Source organism: Capra hircus, chromosome 21 (genome assembly GCF_001704415.2).
Source record: "Capra hircus breed San Clemente chromosome 21, ASM170441v1, whole genome shotgun sequence".
NCBI classification, from domain to species: domain Eukaryota; kingdom Metazoa; phylum Chordata; class Mammalia; order Artiodactyla; family Bovidae; genus Capra; species Capra hircus.
The window spans coordinates 15,638,960-15,655,892 of NC_030828.1; the positions used below are offsets into that span (position 1 = coordinate 15,638,960).

The following is a 16,933-nucleotide window of genomic DNA, read 5'->3' on the forward strand; positions in this document are numbered from 1 at the left end:
TATAGTTCATCAGATTTTTAGTGTCAGTTCGGGCCCTTTCTCTCCCCAAATATATGTGATTCCTGTGCCTGCTGTTTCTCCCCCTCTCCTTAAATGCTTCTCTGCACGCATACAGAGATCTTTGGTACCTTTATGCAGATTTGTACATCTACCATTAGGCCACTGAAAACTAGCAGTAGGTAAACTTCAGCAAATAGTCCTCTCTCCTGTTAGAGTGTGGGTGTGAAGATCAAACATTTCCTTTACCTGTGTAGCCACTCTAGAGGGAAGAAAAACACACCACAATTTCAAATACTTTGCCAGACTGAAGTAGTAAAGTGTATTCTTTTTGTCTTTTCCACCACTGACTGCGAATGCGGTCTTTGTCACAGGAAACAACTGAGGGGATCTGGGCTTGGCTGGCCCAGCAAGCACTTCCAGGGTTCCCTTTTATTGGCGCGCGGGCAAAACAAAGTCCCGATTGTTTCATCCTCAAAAGAGGAGGCCCGGATGGGATGTGTGCCACTTTTAGCCTAATAGGAAATGAAGTAATTGTTGGGTCATGCTTAAGCACTTTTGTTTATCTGTAGCACCATTTCGTTGCCATGGATACAGGTGCTTCATCCAGTGATAAGGAGCCTGCGGAAAAGCTCGCTGACCTCAGGAGCACACCACCTCCCGACCTCTGAGCTCAAAAAAAGGATTGGATGCTTTTAAGAGGACCATGAGCAGTTAAATTTTTGTTTTCCGCCTAGATGCTCCCGGTTGTATGTTGTTTTTTCTTCATTCTTCCCCCTTTACATTTGCAGTTCTCCAGTGTGTCCGGGGCAGCGTTTAGCTCAGAAGCTGTGTTGGGCTTATGTGGAAGCTCTTGGTACAGTAATAGAGATCTGTTTGCCTTGAGTCACCTGAGTAGGAGCATTTTAAGGAGAATGAGAGAGCTGGCTTAAAACTCAACATTGAAAAAATGACGATCATGGCATCTGTTCCCATCACTTCATGGCAAATAGATGGGGAAACAATGGAAACAGTGACAGATTTTATTTTCTCGGGCTCCAAAATCACTACAGCTGGTGACTGCAGCCATGAAATTAAAAGATGCTTGCTCCTTGGTGGAAAAGATACGACCAACCTAGACAGCATATTAAAAAGCAGAGACATTACTTTGCTGACAAAGATCCCTCTAGTCAAAGCTGTAGTTTTTCCAGTAGTCATGTATGGATGTAAGAGTTGGACCTCTTAGAATTCACTCAGTAACGGTCAAACCTCTCCCAGCCCACGATTTACTCCATACTTCCGATGTGAAACTTATCAGACCTGATTGTGCATTATATTCAGAAGTCACTGTAAAAAAAAAGATGGAATTGAGGTTCAGGCCTTGTTTCTCTAACAGTCTGTCTCTCTTCTTCCCCTCTCTCAATTCTCTGGCGGTCTTTCCCTCAGAAGGGTCTCAGTAGAATTTCCAGTACTTCCCACCTCTTTAAAAGGACTTGTGATTTTTCTTTCCTCTCTCAGTTACCAGGAACTAGAGTGGAAGGAAAAACGCCGTGGAACTAGCTGAAAACCCTGTTACTCCTCTTTATGCTGCAGCTTCTGTTTTCATATAGAAAGGAGTTAAATTGTGGCCATTATATCAAATTGGGTATGGTTTCCCATCCCATCCCTTCTTTTGCCATGAAGATGTAGACATTGTTAATACCTTGTATTTTGTGTGTACAAAGGCAGTCCTAAGTTAATGGCCCCTGAAAATAGTCGAGTCTTTAGAGCTAATTTGTGGTAGTAAGATATTTTATGTGGGTAGATGCAGTGATTTCAGTTTTATTGATGGGTCTGTATTATCATATAACTTTTGCTTTTGAAAAAAATTATATATATATACACACACACACTTTATCTGAAAGGTCATAGGGATTAAAAACCGATTCTGTGAACCACTTGAGCCTAATAGAAAACATGATGTGAGAGGGTAGCCTTGTCAGCCTTGCAGGGTGGTTTTCCAGACGTAGGGGAGGCCCTTGGTTCGTGCTCAGTAGTAACACTGCCAACTGACTGAAAGTTTAACAAAGACTGTGCCAGGACCCCTCAGTTCTCCAGTCTTCTTTTAACCCTAGGAGCCTATAATCATACGAAACAGGTTCCATATATATGGCACATCGTACTTAGCATGATTCAGAGTTCTCCTTCAGATTGTGAGTTCATGTCTGAAGGGAGACTGTCGGGCGCACTGTTGGATGACTTCGTCTGAATGTCTGCCTCATGGCCTTTTCTCACATTCCGCCGCCTCTGGGACACGGTTTTGTTTTAGTTCCACATAAACAGAGCAGACCATGGTGTGCCCACGTGCCTTCCAACAGCTAAAGCAGCAGAGACACTTAGGCGTGCTTCTGCTGCTGAGCGCGTGCGCGCATGCACACACACACACACACACACCCTCAAACCATGCACGTGCGCGCACACACACCCCCTCCCTTGAACCTTCCATTTCTGCCCCCTTTGTTGTCCCCACCCTATTAGCCAAGTAAACAGTCATTTTAGCAGTTTTAGATTTCTCTGCAGATACATTAGTCCAGCACTTTCCAGGTTTGGGTTACGTGGGTATGGCTTCACCATGGCCTTTGGCTGTGAGAGAGTGTGTGTGCGTGTGCACATGTGCCTGTGCAGGGGAGTGTGAGATGAAGATCTAGACGGTGGTCTGGCCCCTGTATTTATACAGGAGGTGACTTCACAGAGCAGTGCTGATGTTTACCGTCGTGACAGTGTGACACCTGGCTCCCAGGTGGCCCAGACACCTCTGCCCAGGCTTGGGGAAGGAGACGGATAAGAAAGATGGGTGGGGCAGTGGGTATTATTACTGTGGGTTAGGTTAGTGTAAGATCTCTGCTAAGAGTGTGTTTAAGTTTTGAAGGTAGAATTTAATTTGGATCCCATGTTACTCACGTTCTAATCATTGAATTGTGAAGCCTCAAATTTTAGCTTTTATTGACATTCATTCAGTTACCTCGAAGGACTGTCAGGAGTTTTAAAATGAGCTTCGTTGTTCTCTAGTCACCGAGTCTTGTCCAACTCTGTTGTGACCCCCTGCCCTGCCAGGCTCCTCTGTTGATGGGATTTCCAGGCGAGAATACTGCAGTGGGTTGCCATTCCCTTCTCCAGGGAATCTTCCCGACCCAGGGATCAAACCCACATCTCCTGCATTGGCAGGTGGATCCTTTTACCGCTGAGCCCCCAGGGAAGCATATGTATGTACACACAACCTATGTGTATATATTTATATATAGCCTATGTGTGTGTGTATTATATGTATGTATACATATATGTGTGTGCACACACACACACAAACACACACACACAATGGTTCCCTTTTAAAAAGAAAAATAACCCTGAAGGGCTAAGCATGAGTCCCCTGGGAAGGCCTGCATAAATGGGAAATGCTCTCATTACTGGTGAGATTCGTGAGGGAGAACCATCCCATTGTTCAGGTCCAGTCGCCTCTCAGTATCTGCAGGGCACTGGGTTCCAGGAACCCCACAGACCCCAGGATCCGCAGATGCTCTGGTCCCTTCGTCCACCCTCTGTGTCTGAGGTTCCATCAGCCAACCATGGATCGTAAATATAGTAGCACATATTGTGGGGAAAAAATCCACATTATCAGTGTACCCATGCAGTTCAAACCTGTCTTGTTAAAGGGTCAGCTATAGTTATTCTGACTGAAATAGGTATTGTCCATCTAATTTGGAAATGAAATGAGGCTGTGTGTATGTTGTTTGGGGTGATAAGTATTAAAGAATTTGAGAGGAATCTTCTAAATTTTAGGTCTTCACTTTGAAGATGAGGGTACTTACTCTCTAGATTTAAAAGTGTTAGCGAGCTTGTCACTTACTTCAGGCCACACAGTCTAGGAAGTAAGAAACTAGGTTTGAACCTGGGTCTGTCCTCACACGAAGCCTCTGGAAGTAGCCTGATTAGTCATCTTACTGACACTGTCTCTTACAGTAATTATTGCCTCCTTTTGACTCTGCTTCCATTTTTATGTTTTTGAAACCGTTTCCTACTCCTGGAACCTGAGTTTCTCTCTCCCCGCCTTCTGCCTGGTGAAACCCACAGACTCGTACAGCTGGAGGCACCTAGCACCTGCAGAGGCTGCCCCCTCACGCTGTACGTGAGGCCTGGAGAAGCAGAGATGGTCTGAGGTCAGGCAGCTTAAGGAGTCTCATAGCCAGGATTTGAATGAACATGGAGTTTTCCGTACTTTCCCATTGGTTCTTCCATGCTCAAACCGTTTCCTCTTTAAGCCTTCTTGTCTCCGTGTAGGTGTAGGGGCAGACGTGAGAGCAAGGAAATTTGGGTTCAGATCATGATTCTGCCACTGGTAGGAGCTTTAGAACTCTGGAGCAGATATTTAACCTTTTTGTGCCTTGATTTCCTCATCTGACAAGTGGGAATTGTGGTAGTACCACCGCTTAGGGTTGTGATGAGGGTTAGACCGGCTGTTATTTGGAAAGCGCTGGGAATGGTGCCTGGAACAGAGATTATTAGTGATAGAGATAATTACTATCAGTATTATTAGTGATAGATGTAGGAAGGGAGGATGCTGCCCGACCGAGCATCTTGAGTGCTGAGGGTTGCAGTGAAGAACCTCTGGGGTTGGAGAGTTGGGAACAGGACCCCTATTAGAAAAGTCCAGTGTTTAAGACTTCACCTTCCAATACAGGGGGATCCCTAGTCAGTGAGTTTAGATCCCACATGCCCCACAGCCAAAAAAACCCAAAACATAAACAGCAGAAGTAACAGTGTAACAGGTTCAATAAAGACTTTACAAATGGGAGGGGAGGAGGAGGAGGTCCTTAGCTGCAGAAGTAACAGTATAACAAATCCAGTAAAGATGCATGCAGGGGTGGGGTGGTGGGGGAGGTCCTTAGCTGGCGCCTCTGCCCCCCGGGGGCCTTGTGAAATGCCCTGGCCCGCTCCCTTGAGTGGCATGGTTTGTGTTTTCTTTAAACCTGGAGGGCGTAGATCCCTGTGATTAGCTGCGGGCTGCTGAGGGCAGGGGGTGGCGTTGGGTTTGTGTGTGGATGTGGATGTGTTTAGCTTTCTACTCGGTGTCCCGAGCTTGGTAGACGTCCAGATAGATATTAGTAATTTTTTCCCCTCTGACTAGGGATTGAGCCTGGGCCTGAGCAGTGAAAGCACCGCGTTCTAACCGCTGGCCCGCCAGGGAACCCCCCAGATGTTAGTTGTTAAATGTGACAGAACAGTTTCAAAGAAGTATTTTCTGCCAGGAAAACCAACCGAAGCTTAACTACCTGAACCAGCTGATTTGTTCCTGCTGAAGTTGTCTTATATAATTGGCTGGCTGCCCTTCAAAGAAAGATGACTATTTTCCCCCCTAATTCCATTTTGTGTAATAGGTGTATACATTCAGGATATTTGAATTGAAATGCATACCTGAGTATAACTATGCAGCCACGCCCATGTGGGCAGAGGATGCTTGATTCCCACGGCCTTTCTAGAAGGAATTCAGCTGGGAAGGCAGTGGGAGCAGCTGGTGGAGTTAGGCATTTGTATGGAGACTGATTTCTGGGGTTCGTTAGCCTGTTCCTCTGGCTTTAATAGCCATACTGGCCTGTCATTCCAAGTACAGGGTAGGCTCCTTGCAGACAGGGACGTAACTGTCACTGTTACTTCTTTATTTAAAAGCGATGCTTTACAGAACTCTCACACCATGATGTTTAGCATCAGACCTGATAGATTCTGCTTCATGGTTGTGTGAATCTGGGCAGTTTATCTCTTGAAGTCTCAGTTTTCTTATCTGTAACGTGAAGACAGTACGCGCCATATAAATTTGTTGAGTGGATCTGGGCAGTTCATCTCTTGAAGTCTCAGTTTTCTTACCTGTGACATGAAGACAGCACACGCCATATAAATTTGTTGTGTTGAGAAAATGACCCAGAAGATGCCTGGTGTGCCATAGGCGCTTGCTCCCATCCTTAGGTTACACACCAGTGAGAGGCTTTTCCTCACAAAGGAAAGCCTTTAAAGAGGCCCCTGGGGGGAAAGGGGCTTCCCTGGGGGCTCAGATGGTGAAGGATCTGCCTGCAGTGCCAGGAGACCCAGCTTCCATCCCTGGGTTGGGATGATCCCCTGGAGAAGGGAATGGCAACCCTCTCCAGTGTTCTTGCTTGGAGAATCCCACGGACAGAGGGGCCTGATGCGCTATGGGGTCACAAAGAGTCGAGCTGGACTAAGCGACTAACACACACACCGTGGGGGTCGGGGGAAGTCTGCAGAATATTAATTTACTTCTCTCGTTGGTCGCATGGGGGGAGAAAATGATTGTTTTCTCTTTCAAAGACAGCAGAAAGCTTCGTTTGCTCTGCTGGGTGGGAAGCCTCTGTTGGCTGCGCCTGTGGTCTGGGGGGTGGCACTCAGGGACCCTCCAGCTCATCCAGAAGCCAGGATGGGCTCTGCATGTGGGTGGTTTCTGGGAGCCTGGCCCTCAGGTGCCTGTAGTTCCTCAGGCAGCACACCAGGGGGCGCAGCTCACTCAGAAACACCAACGTTTCTTTTCTCATCAGAAAGATATTTATGGAAGAAATGATGATGTTAGGAGCATAGTTCCAATGAGCTGAGATCAGTGCCTAAAGGTGGAGGAAAAGTGTGTTTTGATGAATACATTCCGCATCTTGGAAATGAATAACATTGCTGAAAACCCCAGGGAGATCTGATTTTCCAGGAATGCCTCCCTGCGGGAACAGTGCTCACACCTTCCTGGTCTAGACACCAGTGGAGCTCCGTAGGGTGGTGGGTGGCTTGCTACCTGAGGTCAGAGCTTATGCATTCTCTGCCCCTCTGGGCAGTGGGCACCGTGGTCTCTGGCCCCAGCATTGCATCATCCCTGTGCAAACCGGGCAATTTCTTTGAAGTTCTCTTTGCATTACAGGAAACAATAGGCATTTCAGAGCAAAAGTCATTTTCTCCGCCTTGAGTCGGTTCATAACAGTGAGGTGAAATCAGGTCGTGTGCTTGGTGCTTGTTCAGTCGCTTCAGTCGTGTCTGACTCTTTGCCATCTTATGGACCGTGCCCTGCCAGGCTCTGTCCGTGGGGTGCTGGGGCCTCAGTCCAGTTCCTGCCGGGTAACCCGTGGAAGTGACTTTTCCCCTGCTGGGTTTCCAGATCCAGGGTGGCTCAGGAGCCTTCCCACTGTACGCTAGGCCTCATCGCAAGGTCCTTGAGCTTTCATTCTTCAATTTGTTCAAGTTGAACAGATTAGTGCATATTGAGATTTTCAGAGACTGTTAATGCCAAGCATTATGCTGCCAGCATGGTGGCAACTGGAATGCAAAATTAATCTGTTACTTGGTAGGCGCACTGGGGCTTCCGAGGTGGCTCAGCGATAAAGCGCCTGCCTGCCAGTGTAGGAGACAGGAGACGTGGACTCAGTCTCTGGGTCCGGAAGGCCCCCTGGAGAAGGTACTGGCCACTCACTCCAGTCTTCTTGCCTGGGGACATCTCATGGACAGAGAAGCCTGGTGAGCTACAGTCCATGCGGTCTCAGACAATCAGACATGACTGATTGACTGAACAACAACAGGGGAACCAATTGATCTTCGCAAATAGCACTTGTGAAAAATGAATTAGAGATGGAGTTTTGTGAGGTGTGGAAGATTGCCGTCAGAGCTTGGGGGAAGGAGGGGGTTCCTTTCAGGAGGGGGAGTGTGCTTGTCACGCAGGGAGAGCTGAGGTTCCCGCCGCCGCCCCGTCTCTCAGGAGGAGGGCTCTGATCTGTCTCCCTGCTGCCTGTGCCTCCTTAGGTCATGACTGCTGCGAGACAGTGAAGGTGCTGCTCTGCGCTTCCAAAGAGGGCCTGCCCGTGCTCGTGGTGGCGGAGGAGGACTTCCGGTTCATCCAGGACGAGGCCTACGACGCAGCCCAGTTCCTGGCCACCAGCGCCGGCAACCAGCAGGCCCTGAACTTCACCCGCTTCCTGGATCGCTCAGGACCCCCGTCCACGGACGTGAACTCCCTCGATGAGAAAGTCGCCCTGGCCTTCAGGCACCTGAAGCTGCCAGCGGAGTGGAATGTGTTGGGGACAGACGCAGCCTCACACGGTAAGGAGCTCGGATGACCCGCAGCCTTTGAGCTTAGGATTCTTTGTATTTGGATGGGGCTGCTTTCTTAGGGGGGTGATCCTCCCGTCTCCCATGGTGGCTGCGTAGGAGCAGAGTGGCCTCAGTGGCGCCTCTCCTGGGTCCTCTTGCCAAGCTGTCGGGCCTGTTCTTGTTGGGAAACGACCCCACGGAGGGCTCACTCGCAGCAGCAGCTCTCGAGTAGCCGGTGGCTCGAGACCCTTCCGTGGCCTGGACTTCACGCTTGGTCTCCCGTGTGTGGAGAGAGGCCCGTCCTTCATGAGGAGGGCAGCAGAGGAGTGTTTGACACTTCTTTCTAAAGATCAAAGACAGGATTTTCATTATTGTATTCTCAAGGTGTCTAGGGATTCCATGAGATTGGAATAAGGAAAAGACAAGGGAGAAATCAGGAGGGGTGCACAGGGGAGCAAGCCGAGGCCTGGAGCGCCCACCCCACGCGTTTGTAACCAGAGTGCCCTCACTCTGGTCTATTTCATCTGCTCGGGGCTCCACGTTTTAAAAAGCAGTGATGTAGTAGGTATCTATAAATGTTCCTCTTTTTGTGACGAGGGATTTCCTATGTCATTACTGTGGTAAATGACACCTGTTGGATGTTGTGAGTGTCCGTGTGCGTACACACACACACACACACATCTGATGAAGCAGCATATACCTGGAGTCCAGTGAACAGCGTCATCTTTCCCTGCTGAGTGCAGATCTAATGGAAAGATTTAGGAGTTACGCAGAGATCAGAGTGTTTGCTTCGTCCCTGACAGAACCTGAATGGAAAGGCTGATCTCAGTTCGCTCGTCAGAAGGGGTTGCTTATCCTCTCGACTCTTATCTGGAAGAACAGGACAGTCACAGGACCGCCCTGCAGTGTTCCTGACTTTGGTTATTGTGTTATGAAGGGGTCGCCCAGAAGGTCCCGGCCCCCTGCAGGCAGGCAGACTCTGACTGAGCAGGAGCGCCCAGCAGGGCTGAACCGGGAGGACGCTCAGTTCCCCGCTCTCTAGACCGACCAGATAGCTGTGTTCTCGTGGAAGGACAGCGAGGTTTTGCTAGTTTTGGTTCCCTTAGACCCACTGACTTTAACCACTGGGGCAGTGACCAGCTGCAGGAAGGGGCCCCCACTGTCAGGGGTTTCCTGTCAAGATAAAACCAGGCACTCCTGCCAGGTGAAATACAAAAGGAACCTTGGATGCTCAAATGAAGGGAAAAAGCATTCATCCTTTTTCTTTTTAACATAGTGCCTAAGAAACCTCTGCATTACTGAGATCTAGAGAGCAGAAGATTTGCCATTATACAGGACAGTGGGCACTTTTCCAGAAACCTAGTGTTCAGACATTTCTAGTTCCTCCTGTCCACCCCTCCCCCCCGCCGTATTGATTGTTTGGTGATTGATTGACCGCCCTGGGTCTTCATTGTTGTGTGTGGGCTCCCCCCCCACCCCCCATATTGATCACTTGTTGGTTGGTTGATTGCCCTGGGTCTTCATCGTTTTGCGTGGGCTTTCCCTGCTTACGATGGGGGGCCACTCTTCGTTGTGGTGTGTGGGCTTCTCTGCGGTGGCTCCTCTCATCGCAGACCGCGGGCTCTAGGTAAGCTTAAGTCGTTGCCGCCTGCGAGCTCAGTGGTTGTGGCTCACGGGCTTAGTTGCTCCAGCATGTGGAATCGTCACAGATCAGGGATCGACCCCTGACCCCTGCATTGGCAGGAGGGTTTTTCTCCAGTGCTCTACCGGGGAAGTCCACTCCTGCGGTTTCTGTGTTGTGATCTGAATGATTGTTCTGGTTGCCATTCATAGATCAGTATCAAGAAGGGTCACATTAGTTATTCATGGGGCATAAAGTTGTTTTGTGTGGTTTTGCTTTGTCTTATTTAAAGTAGGCGCAGGAATTGGATAGTTTGTTCATGTCACCTGGTTAGAAAGAACTGTAGGAAAAGCACAGATCTGAGATGTTAGACATATATCCTTCTCTTCTCTGGGTCTTAGCATCTTTGTCTTTAATAGGAAGCTTGCCAGATTTAATATTTTTATGGTCTTTCCATGTACTTCTTAAGTTTCTGTTGTACAGGAAGGCTAACTCAAATTTGGGCACTTAAGGAAATGCCTAAAAACCACGGCAAGGCAGTGTTGCACATTCTCAGGACAGCCAGGCGCTCACGAGGATGCGCAACCACATCGCAGACCTCGCTGGAGGAGAGCCAGCCCCCCCAGGAAGCAGTGTGCAGTCTCCTATAAAGTTAGATTTATTACGTGACCCAGCATTCCCACTTTTTGCTCTCTGTCCTAGAAAAATGAAAAGTTACATTTACTTAAAGAAATCTTTGCCCTAATGTACCTGTAGCAGCATTATTTATAATCACCCCAAGCTAGAAACAACCCAGATCTCCCTCACTGGGTGGCTGTACACACAGACTGTGGTACATCCATGCAGTGGAATACTACTCAGCAATAAAAAGGAGTAATCTGTTGACGTGTGCATGAACCTGAATGCATCTTAAATGTATTGCACTAAGAAGTCAGATTCCAAAGTTACTCTGTGACTCAATTTATATGATTCTCTAGAAAGGGCCCTGGAGAAGGGAATGGCAACCCACTCCAGTATTCTTGCCTGGAGAATCCCATGGAGAGAGGAGAGCCTGGTGGGCCACAGTGCAAGGGGTCGCAAGGAGGCAGACACAGCTGAGCAGCTTTCACTCACTCACTCACTAGAAAGGGCAAAATTGTAGGGACAGAAAATAGATAAGTAGTTTCCAGGGGCTTGAAGTAGGGGAAAGGTCTGACCACAAAGGGGTGTCCTGGGGAAATTCTTTGGGTGTTGGATGGTTGTGTGTTTTGGTGGTGATCCTGGAAATCCTGGAGATTTCCACGGACAGAGGAGCCTGGCAGGTGATGGTCCATGGGGGTTGCAGAAGAGTCAAGTAAACAACAAGCAAAGCATCAACAATAGGTCCTCGTTTATTGTTGGGTGGTGGTGGGTTTAGCCGCTCAGTGGTGTCCAACTCTTTCTGATCTTGTGGACTGTAGCCCATCAGGCTCCTCTGTCCTTGAGGTTTCCCAGGCGAGAATACTGGAGCCATTCACTGCTCCAGGGGATCTTCCTGACCCAGGGATTGCACCTGGGTCTCCTGCACATCTGCATGCAGGTGGGTTCTGTACTGCTTGAGCCACCAGGGAAGGGGGACAAATGCAAAGAAACAAATGCCTAGAGCAGAGAGCTGCACATCAGATGCTTTTAGAAAGATGTTTAAAGGAGGAAGGTAAGTCAGCTTGGTGCCTGGGGTAAGCACGCAGCTAAATAGAGCACTTGTTACATAACAGGACTGCTTCCTGTTGAAAGCTGGGTGTTTACAGGTGTTTCAGCCTGACACTTATACAAAGAAGTGGGGAAAGATTTATGGTTGATCCTCCCACTCTAATCGTTTAGATGCAGTGCTTTTAACTTTTAAGGCTCAGGTCACTAACTCCTTTGGAAATAGCTCCGATTTCTCCAGAGGGAAAAATACACATTGGAACCTACCTGCAAAATTTTACATATTGTTTCAGGAGTCAATCTCCCTGAACCGCAGGTGTGAACATGATGTTAAGAACTCTTGGCTTTAGCAGGGAACTCAAACCCGGGGCTCTGTAACAACCTAGAGGGGTGGGATGGGGAGGGAGGTTCTAGAGGGAGGGGACATATGTATACCTGTGGCTGATTCCTGTTGATGTTTGGCAGAAACCAACACAATACTGTAAAGCAATTATCCTTCAATTAAAAATAAATTAAAAAACAATAAAAGAACTCTTGGCTTAGGCTTGATATTATGAAGTGGAGAAAGCATAGGCTTGCAGGGTCAATTTGTTAATATCCTGGCTTCATTGCAAGAGTGTGTGCAGAATATTTAATCTCTCTGTTTCTCAATTTGTTCATCTGTAAAATGGAGGAAAATATATCCTGGAGTGTGTGCTAGTTTGCAGGCTTTTAAAAATTTTATTATTATTAAAAAAAAATTTTTTTTTTAATTTGGCTACGCTGGGCTCCCCAGCTGTGGCACCTGGGCTCTAAAGCACGCAGGTTCGGTAGTTGCAATGTGCAGGCTTCTGCAGTTGCAGCGTGTGGGCTTAGATCCCATATAGGATCCTGCTTCCCCAACTGGGGATCGAATTCATGTCCCTGCGTTGCAGGGTGGATTCTTAACCAGTGGACCAGCAAGAAAGTTCCAGGCTCTTCATTTTTAGCATGCCATGACCAGTATCCAGTAACCTTTTGGGCAAGACAGTGATGAGCCCTGATGCAGGAAAGCAGCATGTTCTATAAAAGGACTTAAAAAAAAAAAAAAACTTCTTTGAAGCAGAATGAGAGTATTTGAGCTTATTTCTAAAGTCTTTCTTTATCCTCCTCTGCTGCTGCTAAGTCACTTCAGTCGTGTCCGACTCTGTGCAACCCAATGGACGGCAGCCCACCAGGCTCCCCCGTTCCTGGGATTCTCCAGGCAAGAACACTGGAGTGGGTTGCCATTTCCTTCTCCAACTTGTGAAAGTAATAAGTGAAAGTGAGGTCACTCAGTCGTGTCCGACTCTTCACGACCCCATGGTCTGCTGCCTGCCAGGCTCCTCTGTCCATGGGATTTTCCAGGCAAGAGCACTGGAGTGGGGTGCCATTGCCTTCTCTGTTTGTCCTCCTCGATGTTCTTTACTTCCTAGTTACATGAAGCACTAGACTTTTTTTTTTTTTTTGCCTTAGTACTGCCTTAAAGGCAAATAATACAGGTTCATCTGGGTGGAGGGTGAATGGTGGGGTGGGAGTATCTTCCCTCTGAGCCACCAAGTTTCACTGAGGTTGTCTCAGATTTTTAGTGAAAGGATGAACTAAGATGGTTTTTCCCCTAAAAGACCCTCGTACAGTAGCAGTCAACGTAACTTCCTGGTAACAGAAGGTGGACCTTGAAAGCCCTGCTCTGAAGAAAGCAAAGAGGACCAAGGTCCTGGGGCAAACCTACATTCTTATTTAGTCACGGTGTCGTATAACTAACCGAGAAGACCTGGTCGTCTCTGGGGTAGAGAGATTTGGAGTGGAGAGAAGGATGAGACAGGTTTCATTCAGCCAGCTTGCACTAAACAGCAGCCCTTGAGTTTTCAGTTCTTTGTATCTGGTGTTTGGTTAGTGAAACCACAATGGTAATCATTTGGGGTTTTAATTCCCATACCTTTCTAGATTGCTTGATAGCTTTCCATGGAAATTTTTCCTTAGCTGCTCACTAGACTTTGTTTTCACCTATTCGTAGCTGCTAAAAAAGAAAATAAGCTCGTAGAGATATTTTATAGTATATAATTATAATCTATAGGATTGACTCCAAGACAGGTGTTGTCTTCATTATGGAGCACTTTAGCTCCAAAAGGTTTTATTGCCTCTCAAACCTGGATTCCGTCACAAGATTGTGCGTGGCGTTTTTCCAAATGCCCGTTTCTCACATGGGCCTGCTGTTGCCCATCCCCACTAGGCGTGAGAATTCCTGCATCACGCTGGACCTGAGGTTTATTTGAGAAGGAGACCAGAGCAGTAGGAAGAACGGAGATTCTGAAGTCTCCCAGATACACATTCAGAGGGCACTGCGAGCAGGGTGGCTCCGGCGGTAGGAGAAGCACGTGGAGCCTTGGATACCGGGGGCCCTTTGCATAGACAGCAAAGCCAATGGCTTGAAAAGGTGCAGCTGTCTCCCGAGGACGGGGCACGGCGTCTTTCTCTCACGAGGACGGGGCGCAGCGCCTTTCTCAGCCGCCTCACGAGGACGGGCACAGCGCCTTTCTCTGCCGAGCTGAGCGTGAGGGAGGCTTCCAGCACGCTAGCAGATAGGAAGCGAGACGCTTCCTCCTGCCTTCTCCATGGGAAGCTGGGCCCAGGCCCACAGAGCTGGGTTTTTTTTTTCCAGTTGAAAATAGTTAAACAGGAAAATCAACCAACCAGCGTAAGGCCCTGGAAGTAACACTGAAACAGAAAGGGAATGGAAGAGGGTCCTGAGTATTCAGATGGTAGCCTCTCTAATTTTCATTAAGAAACCCAAGAAAAATTCAGGAGAGGTTTTTCATTTGCCCTTTAAGAGATTGAAGAAGTCAAACCTGTTATAAAATCAGAGAAGGAAGCAATGAGGGAGAAAAAAATATAAGTTCAATGATTGTGTTAATCAGGGTCGACCAGAGAACCAGAACCAGTAGGAAGGTTATTTCAGGGAATGGCTTGCACAGATGTGGGGACTTAGCTAAGCAAGTCCAAAATTTGGAGGGTGAGAGTGGAAGAGAAGATGGGGGCAAGCTGAAGCTCCCCTGGACAGGAGGGGCAGTCCCGTGCTGGATGGACTCCGCAGCCACAGGCTGACACTGTCCTTTTCGGGAAGGTTTCTTCTCTCTCCAGGGGAATCTCAGCTCTGTCTTTAAAGCCTTCCAGCTGGCTTGGAATCCAGCCTTCCCAGATTCACCAGGATAATCTTCCTTATTAAATCAACTGATTAGGCCCTTTAATTACATCTGCAGAAAAGCCATCACAATGAGGGCAAAGATGGAAGGGAGTTGTCTTAAATGATGCAAGGACAACCAGAATGCCATAGCATAATTAAATTCAGATTGGGGACAAAGGACCCGATTGACCTCATAGGAAATGCAGTTAGTGATCTGAATAGCAACGTTGAGCAGCTCTCACAGTTACAGAGAAAACACAAAGATCACAAGAGAGAAAACAGAACAGAGGTCAGTTCTAAATTGTCGATCTTCTGGATTTTAAACTGAGATGAAAGGAACAAAAGCAATGATGAAAGTGTGTGTTAGGCAAGAAAAATTACTTTTGGAGAAAAACAAGAGAAGGTGCTTCTTAAGCTACAGCATGAGAATGCTTGTGTGGTTTTTTTTTTTTTTTTTTTTACAAAAAGAGATGGGATGGAGTAACGGAGAGGGATTGGTTTCTAGACTCAAGACAGAAGCATCTTCAGATCTTGCTGATTTTTGCTGTGGGCAGTTATTAACCTGTCTTCATCCACAGAAAGAGGATAGAAGGTGAAGGTGAAGTCGCTCAGTCGTGTCCGACTCTTTACGACCCCATGGACTGTAACCTACTAGGCTTCTCCGTCCATGGGATTCTCCAGGCAAGAATACTGGAGTGGATTGCCATTTCCTTCTCCAGGGGACCTTCCCGACCCAGGGATCGAACTCGGGTGTCCCACATTGGAGGCAGACGCTTTAACCTCTGAGCCACCAGGGAAGCCCCAGAAAAAGGATAACGAGGCCTTATAGGGTTATTGTGAGAACGGAAAGAGTGAATATTGAGCAGCCTTTGCCAGACGTTACTATTCTTATTACCTGTTGATCGCAGAGAGGGCCGGCCTAAAAGCAGACGTGGCACCTCTCCTGAGGACTGTAGGATGAGATTCGGGGTCCTCCGGGTGCTGGATTGGGGTGCCAACTTCAAGCAGGTGTATTGCCTTCTTGTTGGAACTCTGCCTTTTGAAGGCTGAGCTGACTCAGAGCAAGTGAGGGATGAGGAAGACTGGGGTTGCAGAGGAACTGCTTTAAGGAGGTGCCATCTAGTGAGACCGGATTAACCAGTCTGTAAAAAATCGCCGAGTTCCCTGGCAGTGCCTTATTCGCTTTTTTGTATTTGGCAAGGATGTCAGAGTGCCTGTGAATAAGCGCAAGGCACAAGTCACGTGGTGACACTTGCCCTTTTCTGGAAACTCTTTCCGTCTTTCCTCTGGCCTGGCCACCTGCTCCGAGGTGTTGATTCACACTGGCGCCCACACATGCACTGGTCCCTTCCATAATGTTGATGTCTTTCCAGCCTCTGCCTCTGTCACCCATCATCTAAACATTTAGTGTGCTGAGTTCTGTAAGGACAGTGTCAAATACGAAAGATGGTTTTTGCCTCCCAGGAGACTTACCCCGGCAGTAAGGAGACTAGACTAAGGCACGTGTGACGTTAGAAGACAGTGCAGTTCACAGTTGCAGAGTTGCGATGCATTTATTCTTACCCTGCTGCTCACATCTGAAGCATCAGGGACTGAAATGTCAGGGGAAATCACTGGGGTCCAAGAAGGGTAGGCGTGCCCGGTGGGGTAGGTCGAGCCCTCCGGGAAGCTTTGGAGAATGAGAGCTGTTAGCGCAGCTGAGGGGGGCGAAAGCAGGCACAACCCGAGGGCACCATTCCCATTCCAGACTCTGAGTGGTACTCCCTGGGGTCAGGTAAGCCCAGCCTCATCATTCCAAGTCGGACAAGGCGCAGAGAGTGTTGTCGCGAACCTGGATTGTGATTAGAGGTCAGGAGGGACAGAGCAGAGAGTGGGAAAGGGCAGGAAGCCAACATTCACTGAACACCGCTGCAGCCTTCACCTGACAAATGTCTCGCCCACCCCTCTGAGCTGTTATTGCGGCCGTGGGAGCGGAGGTGGTGGTACCCCGCTCCAGGGAGGCCGGGAAGGGAGCTCCGAGAGCTGAAACGGGTTGTGTCCAGTCACACGGGCGGTGAATGCCAAATGGGAACCCAGGTTGGTCTGACTCCAAAGCCCTTCCTCACTCTGCCACTGTCAGAGTGACTCTGTACCAAGAAGGGGCCTTCGCCTCAGGTGAGACAGGCACGTAGTTTTCCTTCTGAGATTGTTAGCCTATCCTCTTGGAGTTGGTCTTTCTTATTATGCCTGAAGATGCATTTCTTTCTTAAACAAACAACAAAAAAAGCTGCCACTGCCAGCAGTTTGATTTGCCCTTCATGTGGGAGAATAAAAAGACCTGTGTGTACTTAACAAGCAGAACCTGTTTTTAGTGTTTAACTAGCCAAGTCCTCTCTGGGTGATAAATA

General features: G+C 48.1%; 1 protein-coding gene across 6 annotated transcripts in view; it reads left to right on the forward strand.

Annotated features, from left to right (window-relative positions):
- AKAP13 (A-kinase anchoring protein 13) overlaps nucleotides 1–16,933 on the forward strand; it is a 321,642-nt gene that overhangs the window by 129,539 nt on the left and 175,170 nt on the right. For all 6 annotated transcript variants that reach the window (XM_018066002.1, XM_018066004.1, XM_018066003.1 and 3 more), the window contains exon 4: nucleotides 7,792–8,088. In XM_018066002.1, coding sequence (XP_017921491.1) covers nucleotides 7,792–8,088 — 297 coding nt within the window. The remainder of the gene's footprint in view (nucleotides 1–7,791; nucleotides 8,089–16,933) is intronic.